Genomic DNA, 12,107 nt, shown 5'->3' with positions numbered 1-12,107 from the left:
AGCCACATCATCGGGCTGTGAAAGTGAAAATTGAGAGTGAAAAGAAAACGAGAAAATGAGAAATGAAAAGAGATTGTGTCGCCCGCCACAACAATGGCCAAAATGGTAGTGCTGCTGTTTGTTGTTTTGAGTGCACAATGCCACAAATAATAGGATACACGACACGCACTCGACTGGATAATAGTCGCAATGCGATGATAATCGCTTATTAATGGCACAAGCACCAAATATTTGCTTAACATTCTTTTCCCCATATGTCTCTGGCACACACACACACACACTCACTCTCTTTTCAGACTTCAAACGACGTCTGTCTTACCGTTTTGCTACACACACTCGACATACACAGCACAACAAAACACAGCCAACTTTTACCTATTTAGTGCAAATCAATAGGAGTCTTTCTCTCTACGCCCAATTCTCTTCTTTCTTCGTTCGTTACTCCTGTCAGCTCTCCGTTTAAACGTTCGCTTCGAGTGTCTCTCAAGTCTTGTTTTGCTTTGAAATGTTGGCCTATGTTATTGTGCACATATTTCCGTATTCTCGTCAAATGTTCAACGCTTTAAATTTCTCTAATTTGGCCTTTCCATTCGATTTAGTCTCTCTTTCACTCTTTCCTTCTGTGTCTTTCTCTCTCTCTCTCCCTCTCTCTCTCTCTCATTTCTGCTAGTTCGATTCGTTCTTTATTTTTTCTCTCTTTTTTTCTTCCTCTTTTTCTTTCTAATTTCTTCCGAATGTTTCCTCTGTAGAGAAAGTTATAACTCCGTAATTTCTTCTTACTTTGCACTTTCTTCCGTCTTTTCCACTTAAATCATAATTTCTCTCGATTTCATCTCGATATTCCCCATCGTTTGTCCTTTCACGTCACCGAAAACCATCAACATCTCGACGAGGCAACACCTCAAAACTGACAAACAAACATCATTGTCACTGTCATTGAATAAATTTGTTTTGATTTTTGCTCCATTCTTCTGGCCGAAAATCGCAATTGACATGGTTCGAGTGGTTTTTGCGGAAATGACTTCCACCGATTGAAGATTGAGCTCATTTTTATGGTACCTCGACAAAACGAAACAATAAAACTGAATAATAAATTCATTTAATAAAAACCTTCCAGTCAATTGAAGCTTGAATTTGTGTCGGCATTGTCACAGAAGTGACTTCTGCAAAGTCCCTCCGCATCAATTGTCACCAATATTATGTGCGGCCGAAGTACATTGATCATTTTCTATTGCTATTTGAATACTCGAAAAATGCATTGATCGGCGATACGCTGACCGAAGTGTCTTCCACGACGACCATTTCCATCACTCAAACCATTCAAGAGTGAATGAAGATTCACCATTTTGCTGAAGAGGGATCGCGTCACACACTTTTTCAATTATTTTCATTTAAAATTGTTATTGTTCGTCATATCCTCTCCCCGTGTTCCTGTTCCGACATGGAAAATATTTTGGCGTCAATACTTGAATGTCGCAATAAAAAAAAGAATAAGAACGAATATGAATGAGTCCCGAAATATGCCGTTAGCTATAAATGTGATACGTCGGTCCTGACCTTTCGATGACCGAGCTGCAAAATGGAAAAGCGACTTTTGACTGGCATCCAAATTACTTAAATCGGTGCTTCGCCGAAGGGACGATTTTTCCTTTTGAAATGAACCACTCTTCGTTGCTCTTCCTCGATCTTCTTCGATCTTCTTCGCTCTTCTTCTTTTTTTTTGTTCGTTGTTTTGATGCAAATATCGTGACAGCATATTCATTTTAATAATTCTACGTGAGACACATGATGAGCTCTCGGTAAACGAATAAAATCCAAGAAGAAAACCAGAAGAAGACAGAAAAAAAAACGCTCAACTGATTTGATTTGCTACGCTTCGTTTGGTCACATCGTTTGCCAAACATCGGAACAATAGCAAAAATGAACAGATTCCGGAGAGCGCATCACATGCAGCTACCGAATTGCACCCAACCGAGAGCGCCGAGCTATTTTCACAAATCAAATTCGACAATTTTTACCCATCGCCCGTTCGTTCGTTTGTTTGAGCGCACGGAGATTTTTTGCCGGGAGAAACACATACAATATTTGCACGGTAGAAAAAAAAACGCACGCACACCGAACGCATTGCACATGGACCAAAATTATAAATGGTCAATAAATAAACTCGATGCACATTTTGTGAGTGTCTTTTGTTCTCTCTCTCTCGCATTTTTCGGACGCTTCGATCTTTCTTTGTGGATGAACTCGAACGTATTCTTTTGGAAACCGTTAGATCACGAGTTTTCCAACATACACAACATGGACCGTTTTTATACGGACATTTCTGCTTTACACACTGCATCAATTCACCATTTATCTTGTCCCATTTAATTACCAACACTTATTCACAAATGCGACGCCTTTTTTTCTCTGTTGTCCGCTTGAACTTTTAATAAACTGCATGAATGGCGCAAATACCCGAAGTCAATTTATTCATAGTCAATTTCTATTTTTAGCGCTTTTTTTGGTTTTTTTCTTCCTTTCTTTCTTTTTACCTTTTGGAAAAGGTCCTTTTTTGGTTTTTGTTCGTCATTTTTTGTCGTTTTTCGTCCTTTTCCGTTCTATTCCGTTCTTTTTCGTCATTTTTTCATCATTTATTAAATTTTTTGCTCTCTTCAGATTTTTTTCGACTCTTACTTCATTTGATACACATTCTTCTTCATTCTTACCATATTAAAATGAGATTTATTAGTGTTTTTTTTTTTGGCATTGAAATCAAATTTATTACTCATTTTTTGCATTCAATTTCCAATTAAAGAGGAAGAAAAATGCAAGTTTAAGGCGTTGTGAAAGGTAATTGTTCGGAGAAATTGGTGATCATATAATGATCCATGTGATCATTTAATTGAGAGTGATTTATGTCGCTTCAACGGTAGTTTTGAATCAATTCTGAATCTTATCGAATCCTTTTTGGCATTTTTTTTTTCGAATGAATTTGTTAAAAAAAACTTTTTTTCGTTACTAAAATTCCAAAAAAAAATTCTTCTTTCACCGTTCATTGCATTTATTTGATTCAATTCGTGGTTAGAGGTTGAGAGAGAAAAGAGACGTTGAAATTACTGAATAAAAGGGCACATGAAATATCAAAATATGTTGTTTTTTTAGTTTTGCTGTTGTTTTTCCATAAAAAAAACTTTGAAAATTTATTGTTTTTCTAGATTTTTCATCAATAAAACTGAGTTCTATCAATGATTTTAGGCGACAGACATGATTTTTTTTACATTTATTTTCGGACCTCACATTTTCCAGCATTTCTTTACGCTCAACTCTCATTTTATTCACGCCTAACTTTTTATAATTTACGTTTTTCAAGCCGAATTCTTTATTTTACACTGTGTTTGTCATATTCACCGCTCAGAAGAGCTCAACTTTTATGATTTCACGGCGTTTTCTGGGCTCAATTCTTGATGTTTACTCATTTTAATTACATTTTGAGCCTTTTTCGGTGTAAAATTGTCCTCAATAACAGGTTTAAACCTTTGGCTTAACTCGGATTTAATTCGAAAACCCCATTAAAATCCATTGAAAGTGCGATTATAATCTTGTTTTATTGAAGAAAAAAGACGATTTCTCCTTTTCTTTTCGTCTACAGCATTGCTGCTTGAAGGTTTTGATGGGCTCGGAGTGAAGTTTTTTTTAAGAAGATTTTGGTGTGTACGTTCTTTTTTATCGCATTTTGTTCTCGGTCTTTATATTTGATTTCACACTTTTTCAGGTTTTTTTGTTCGATTTGTGTCTTCTTTCATTTTCTTACATTTTTTCTTTTCATATTTGATTTTATGTTTGTGTTCTTTTTCGATTCAATTTCAATTCTGTGTTTTCTCTGGTTTTTGTTTTCAATCTTGCGATCTTCATTTTCAATTTTTCGTTCAAAAATGTATGTAAATGTGAAAATGTATTTGTTCATTTCGCCAAAATCGTTCTAAAGTAGCTGATTACTTGAGTGTTATCTTGTTAAATCAGTACGGCTGCGTTCTCCCTTGCCTTTTGGTAGAGTGAGATCTTAAGTGAGATCAAAGAGTACAAAACAGAGTGTTCAAGTCTTCATCGGCTGAGTCGATTATAATAAGTGATCAAAAGTGATGTTGATTTTGTCTCGAGACGTGTCAAAAGAAACAAACACCAGAAAAAGGCAATCGAAAAAAAAATCCTTCAACGTTGCAATTTTTTTTTGCCAAAAAAAAAATTCCGAGCAAAAAAAAAACAAAGTCGAGGGGAATACGATTTATGCTATAAGTTACCGATTATTGTAGTTTCGTTTCTCTTCTTTGCCTCTGTTTATTTATTTTATTGCCGATTTTTTTCTTCCTTCCTTCCATTTCTTTCCACCAGTTTTTTTTTTGCTGCTGTTATTGTTGTTTTTGTTCATTTGTGTGTTTGCATTCGGTGTTCGCATTGTGCGTTGAGAAAGAAAACAGTCAAATTATTTACAGTCAATAAAAATGATGTTAAATTGCATTTTATTGATTATCTGCATCGATGCGAACAACAACAGCTCAAAAAAGGAGAAAAAAATGCAGCGACAGTTTTTTTTATTCGTTGTCAAGAGTTTCTTCGTCATTTAGCATGAATTCATTTGATACTTTTTTGGCGAACCCCTGTGCAGATCAGAGATGCCAGCTAAATATGCACGCACACACACACGCACCTCATTGGTACCGTTTTGAATGCGGGGCCGATTTTTTTGCTTCCAAATCGAACTAGGTCATGGAGTTCACACTAACGAATCCATTTTGCCTCTGGCGATAGCTAAAATGTCAACGTTAATTGCCGAAATTCTCTTCGATTTTTTTTTGTCATTGGTCGACGAAATTTTTAATCTCCAAAAAAATGATGCCGATCAACGGGGATGATACGCGTTTAAGGCTCATATTTTTTGGCAATTATTTCCGCTTCATTTTGTTCACCGCGGAATCGGATTCATGTATCTTTGAAAGAATTTGGTGCTGGATTCAGTTTGAGCGCTTCGGTAATATTACTTTGGATCGAACGTTGGGACGTTGAGAAAGAACGTTGTTCTTAAAAAAAATCGACTCGAAGTGCGCTCGATGCATGTAAAAACTCGAAGGCTTCTGTATAGATACCGCAGTCAGTATCTTCTTTTGATTCGAATAGTCCCATAAAAAATCTCACAAAAGTCTTGTGTCATAAAAACGCATAGAAATTCGAGTTCGATTCAGTGGCTTTGTTGAATCAAACTCGAATTCGTATGCATTTTTGTAACTGAAGCCAATACGAATTTTGATGTTTTTTTTTTCATGCGTTTCGTACATAAAAAACGAGTCAAACGTTAGCGGTTCCTTCTGAGTAGCGTTGTTTAACGATTAACGATGTTCGCAGAGAGATCATCTCATATTTCCATGACATTTAAGATGCTGATGAAAAGAACCGTTAGAATGCATCGTCAAATGCCATAAAAATCTAGTTCACATTACGCATTGCTTTGCATAACCCCTTCTATTTCACTCGTTTTTTTTTTCATTCACAACACAAAACGCGCTGTTTTTTCGCTTTGGATTTCGTATCGCTGCGGACTGGATTTCGTTTCGTTGCGCTCATCAAGCCAACCAAACCGGGTGAGTGAGCGAGATAATCTTGGAGTTGTAACAGTTTTTATTTCATCGAACGATGATTCATTCTGACAGATTTTCACTTCAATTAAAAGTACACTCGAGAACGCAGTGTTTTATAATCCATGCATTCGTTGACGATTGCATTCCATTGAAGAGCCAGCATAATATTTACTTTCAATTTTCCTATAAAACAGGCTGGCTGGCATTTCTCATTCTCCTTTTTTGTTGCTATTGCTGTTGTATTGTTGTTTCGGAATCTGGTTGTTATCGTAAATCTGGTGGTTGATAATTGCTTTGTGTTCACTCTCTCACCCTTTCTCCGCTTCGTCGATCGAGAGACGTGTCATTGAAAGATGATGATGAACATTGACAGAGGCCACAAAAGAGAGAAGAAAATCGAATTTAATTCTTTCGGTGCATTTCGAAACAAAAAAGGCCGACGACGAGAGAAAGAGACGATTTTATGCGTTCAATTCAATCAAATCCAGCGATTACGACAATTGAAACATTTACACAAAGTGAATGGTAGATTGTTTTGGGGAGAGACAGGGATTACATTTGAAAACGAAGAATTTTGAATAAATGCTACATTCAAACACTTTACGCTTGGATTTTCGTTGATTATTATCCTTTTATTGCAATTCAGTGGAACCAAAGTCTTTTGATCTTTGTCTGAGCGAGAAGTTCATTGCAACCGACTCTCTCTCTCTTTCTCTTTTTTTCTTTCTTTTTTCCTTTTTTATTCTTCTTCTCGCCTCCCTCTTGCTCACTCTTACTCACTCTTGCTCTCTCTCCCTCTCTCTCATACTCTTTCTCTCTCTTCCTGAGTGAAACGAGTGCTTTGCGATCAAATCTCTTGTCAATTTAAATTCACCGCAACCGAATTTCGTTTCCAATTTCGTTTTTGGCCACATTTTTCCATTTTCGAATTTAACGCACCATATACTCCGATAAAATGTGCTTGATGTGCACACGTATACGGCCATAGATGGTCTCGTTATTCCAATAATGTACTCAATTTATGGTCTCATATTCAAATGAAGCATTTCAAGAACGCATCAACTGATTTGAATTATTAGCGTGAATAAAACGGCAAATGAACCGTGCATTTCACATTCAATAATTAAATGCAATTTTTTTCTGTGTTGCCTGACGATCACAAGCTGCGAATTGGTGTAAATTTCTCTTACAAGAAATTCTCGGCAAACGATTGCCTGTTCGGTGCTTTTGGATTCCTTTTGCCATTTCTCTCTCTCTCTCTCTCTTTCTCTTACTCTCGTTCTCACTCTTTCTTTCTTTCCCTCTTTGCTTGTCTCTTGCTCTTGCTTTTGCTCTTGCTTTTGCTCTCTCTCTCTCTCTCTCTCTCTCTCTCTCTCTCATCCACTTCTCACTCTATTTCATTTCTCTCCTAGGCTTTCAATTGCATTCTACTTTTGCACAGTATTTCTATTGCCGCTTCAAACTACACGTTCTCGCTTGGCCACGTATTGTTGATTGGTTTTCAATGCTAATTCTCATGTTTCCATTATTGTAGGACATGCGCAACCCTTTTTTTTTCGTCGCATAATGTACAGTTTCGGTGCAATTTTTCGATGGAAAATTGATTCATCACATTGGAATCGGCATAAATTTGAATCCATTTAAGGTGATGCAAATGTAAAAAGACACCGGCCCTTCTTCTTTCTCTCCGAAATTGAGTCTTCACGCACAACAAACAATTATGCCGAAATGGAGAGAGAAAGAAAAGACCGACGAAGAAATGAAAGCGAAAGTGAGAGGAAATGAACGAGATAGGAAGAGTGTGAGATCGAGGTAGATTGACTGCAAGACTGCCAGATTGGCACTTTTTCTTTCGTTAACAATGACGCAAAAATGAGCGAATGACATCGTTGTAAGGAAAACAATACGCGACGATGGTAAACATTTACATTATGATTATTGTTGATCGTTGCAAAATATTTTAATAAACTGCCATTAAAATAAATGCCGGTGTCATCCCTTTTGCATGTGACATGCCATAAATTAGACGACACAACGATGCACCGCAAAAAATGAAAATACTTCACAGCATTTAGTTGTCGTCTGATTTGAATTTTTCGTTCTCGAGCACATCTCCCTCGGTGAAGCGAGGATCTCATCGGCATTCACACATCGTTAACAAGCACTCATCGAACATTGACTGTGATTTTAACAGCAAAACACTCATAAATTCGTACATTTTATCGATCATTCACATTGTACGGATGATGCACCAAGGCGCCCAACTGTTTCAACCAATCAATTGTCACCGTTTGAATCCATTCACTCAGACGATTCTTTTTATAAATGTCTCGCTATCAGTGAAACGGCACGAATAATTGCATTCAATTCACTATTTAATGGAAATTTTGAATTGTTTTTTCATTTCAATGCGTAGAGAATGATATTTTTGCATTTAATAAGAAAAAAGGAAATTTACATTCGATTCGAATTATTTCAGAGCAATAAAAATTGCTAGAATTTCAATTCGAGACGATGCAAGATAATTTTTAACGTTTTTTTTTTCTTTGACTTTTTTAACCGTGAATTTTGAAATCTCTATACTGAATTATCATACGTTTTGGATTATATGTACTCGAAAATGGTCAAAAATCTTCAGCCTAACAATATTACCCTTTAAATGAAACAGTAGCGAACATGATAATTATGAAAGAAATCGTCTCATCGACTTGGTTAGTTATACTTCTCAGTTTTGCTTGGAAAACTCGAGAAAAGAAATTGCTTGGAAAAGCGTGTATGATTGGTGTGTGACATTTAAAATTGATCAAAAATAAAATAATTTCCATTTTTCTTTCTATCAGAAATATTCTGTGGCTGAATAAGAGTCGTTCAATTTGGACTTATAAGTGCATTCGATTCATTTATCAAAATCGCTTGGACTTTTTCCAACCGATTTTGTTATCATGATAACACTCTATTTGTACAATGCACACTCTGTTATGCCTTCTATCACTGCATTTGCATAAACACATAGTATATATGAATATGAACGATGGAATCATTTTGAATCAATGTTTGTGAGTGTGGATTGAGTTTTTTCTTTTTAAATATTACATTGAAGTAATATTGCAATAGAGTAATTAGTAATCAGTAAATACATTGGTGAGACAAAAACAAAGGAATGCATAGATTATTTACTTCAATCATATTTAACAAGCCTTAGCATATTTGCTAATGATATTCAATTCATAGCATGAATAGATGAACTGGTCTATTGTATACAGATTGAGTTCTTATCTTGATTGTAATGATGAAATGCAACAACGAGAGACGATTGACGAATAATCGTTCGCTTGTTTTTTTTTTTCAAGATAAACAAGAGTTCAGAACTTCAGAGAGTAAAATCTATTATCAATGAATTCCAAAGTTTATATAACCCATGACCAGCGACTAGATGAAATAATAGTAAGTGCGAAAGAGATTGTGCTTAACAGTGTAAAATTGAACAGAAATATTTGCCTCTTTGAACTCTGATAAACTTCAAACAGATGATAATTGATAGTTTCAAATGTTATGTTTGATTTGAGATAATTTTCGATAATTTTTGTCTTTGAACCAATGCGTTTCTACGGCAACGTTTTTTTTTTTTAGATAGTTTATATAGGTGAACGCTCGAGTCTAATTTTGAGTCAGTTACCAAAAACTTTCTGGCAAAGTACTTGAATTAATATTGAACAAAAATAAAAGCATTTTTCATTTGCATAAGTTTTATTTTTGACTACATAATTATTGTGATTTCCTTGAAGAATTCTTTGAAAATGAATAAAATAGACATTGACATAATAATCAATAAACATATCAGTGAGAGTATAGTAAAATCAAGTGGAAAAATGTGTAATATAATCACTGACGAGGAACGAAAATTATTTGGACTTGAAGATCGGCAGATCAAATCAATGATTGAGACTGTGCATGGCAAACGGCCCAATGATGCTTTTGTTCGCGAGCCAACACCTTGGAATGGACTGTATAAAACATACCATTGGCCAGAAGTTCAAAGAATAACAACGGTTCGTAGTGCTGAGTTTATAGAGTTCAATCATGTTCCAGTAATTGTATCCGAAGGCACGCTAATCAACGATAGTACCAAACCGGGTACATTCAGTACGAATTTAGCAACCAATGTAACAAACAGCACTTCAACAACTTGGACGCAAACCCATGGCATTTCTGTAGGACAAAAAATATCTTACAGTGTTAAGTTTGGAAATTTTGTGAAATGTGGTGGAGAGACTTCATTTCAATATAGTCACTCTTGGGGAGAAGGAGGATCTCAAACGAAAACTACTTCATCCGGTGTGGGTGCTAATATTTCGGTGCAACTTGAACCAGGCGAAAAAGTTCGTGCCCAGATTATTGCAAGCCGAGCAAATGCTAAGATAAAAGTCGAGTATGAGTCTTATTTGATTGGTGATATTGCAGTTAATTATTGTCCAACACATAAAGGGCATCATTTCTGGGCATTCGACGTTAATCGCGTACTAAAAGAGAACAATCGGCAAAATTTAGTGGTGTCCACTGAAACAATCGTTGTTGAAATGTTCAGCAAAATGGAGGTAAAATTATGTAGAGACTAGTGCAGAGGTGATGATGATTGTTGAAAATTATGTTTGTAATCAGATTTTTTCTTAATTGATTTTTTGTTTGATTTAACTTGTAATTCAACTAAATTCAACATATTTCCAATAAATGCAATGGTTTTGTTCAATGAGCTTGATTTAGTTTTTTGTGTTTTATGCGAAAACGATAAAAGATAACGGAATATTGTCTTCGACAATGTTATAGAATTGGTCAAGTTTGCTGAATTATCTCTTAACATTTTCGCGAAAAACACAAAAAACCACATACAAAATTCACATTTTCCATGTTACGCTCCTATTGAAGCGACAATTCATTTAAGGTTTTTAAAAAAACAAATTTCATGTTCCGCTTCGGTTCAAACACTTCTATGTTCACATTTTCATTCTCAGCGACATAATTGTACATCACTTCATTCATTATATCTATTAAGATAGATCAGGTTGTTTATGTTATCAAATTAAAAAAGAAAGCTGTAATTTGACAACCAATAATATTTCAGTCTTTTTTAACCGAAATTTCATATTTAATTATTGTCAATATTGTTTAAAAAAATGAATAAAATGCAAAAAAGTTGAAAAAATTCCTCATTTTGAAACCACTACGTAAGGCTTGGATCTCACATACAAATAGCTAAGGCTAACAAAAATATTTACTATAAAACCATTAAAATATTTAAGATAAATATTTAATTATAGGCAAAAAGTTCGAAATATTTACGAAAAAAGAAAAATATTTATCATAAAATGTGTTGCATATTGATGCAGATATAAGTCAAAATAAGTGTGTTGTTTAGCAAAACATTTTTTGCCGTTGTTATGAACTCAGTTCGTTAATTCCTAATTATTCGTGCGTTCTCCGAATCAACAACTCTTTTTTTCTGTAGAAGCGACGAATTCTTAGTTAACGGTATTTCAGAAGTAAATCATACGACAGTTCTCAATATTAATTTGATAACAGCCATTGTGACGCATCTGTGCAAAAATTTGAATATTAAATTCAGTAAAATCATCATCTAATAGGTGAAAAAATGTCTCGGATATCGAGCAATTGTACCTTTCATTACAATATTCTATTACAGCACTCGAAATTAATCATATTGAACGAACATGGTTTGATTGAAAGATTGAATTGGGACGCCAACTTGGCGCCCAGACAATCCAATTTACAAAATTCAATGCATAGCCAAACATGCCACACCATTTCAATTGGATAAATTTAATGTCTACACACAATTTTTATCTCCGAAGGTTACATTCCATAATCCAGTTAATAAAATCACAAATGGAATCGCATTCGTTACTACCATAAGTGTCCTTCATGTACTATGTGATTTGGATGAAATTTAATTGCATTTTTATTGATTTACCACGCGCTTATGAATTGAGCGATTCGTGTTTACTATAGTCAGTTCATTTCTACCTGTTTTATGAAGCTAAACGAAAACTTAAAATGAATTATAGTGATTTTTCACTAAGGTTTTTCTCACCGATCAAACGGACGTTGGAGAAAATTTCTCGTTATTACTTTTCCGTACACAACGTGTCAAGGGAAAGTATAGAAATTGGTCCCGAAAACTTTTTTCGCAAAATTGGTTTAGATCATCATAAAAACTCATGAAACGCATAGAAAACCACTTTTTGGAACACTTTTCCGTTCGTGTGCCGTCGTTGTCGTTGTCGTTGTCGTTGTCGTCGTTGGTGTGTGTTAACACGATAACTCAGAAAATAATTGAGATAATCAAAATCTGGAAACGCCAAAAGTTTTGTATTCGAAAAACTTAGTTTAAGTTTGAAGATGAGCCATTTCCGATTTGACCCTGGGGTACTTGCCCTAAGAAAAACCTCAAAAAATTGACACTTTTGTATGGGAGGTACC

The 12,107-nt window shown here is 35.1% G+C and overlaps 1 protein-coding gene across 1 annotated transcript; it reads left to right on the top strand.

Moving 5' to 3' along the window:
- The first annotated feature begins 9,481 nt into the window (after positions 1–9,481).
- Positions 9,482–10,228, top strand: LOC129575916 (spherulin-2A-like). Its single transcript, XM_055460154.1, has one exon. It carries the CDS (start codon positions 9,482–9,484, stop codon positions 10,226–10,228), a length of 747 nt encoding a protein of 248 aa, XP_055316129.1.
- Positions 10,229–12,107: the final 1,879 nt, after the last annotated feature.

The sequence above is a fragment of the Sitodiplosis mosellana genome, unplaced genomic scaffold (assembly GCF_009176505.1).
Source record: "Sitodiplosis mosellana isolate CC-2019 unplaced genomic scaffold, AAFC_SMos_1.0 Smas_scaffold_6170, whole genome shotgun sequence".
Taxonomy (NCBI): domain Eukaryota; kingdom Metazoa; phylum Arthropoda; class Insecta; order Diptera; family Cecidomyiidae; genus Sitodiplosis; species Sitodiplosis mosellana.
Note: the sequence above shows the minus strand (reverse complement) of the source record. Positions and strands in the feature narration are given on the sequence as shown.

Coding starts and splice junctions, on each gene's coding strand:
- LOC129575916 (XM_055460154.1), top strand. CDS start 9,482: ATGTGTAATATAATCACTGACGAGGAACGAAAATTATTTGGACTTGAA.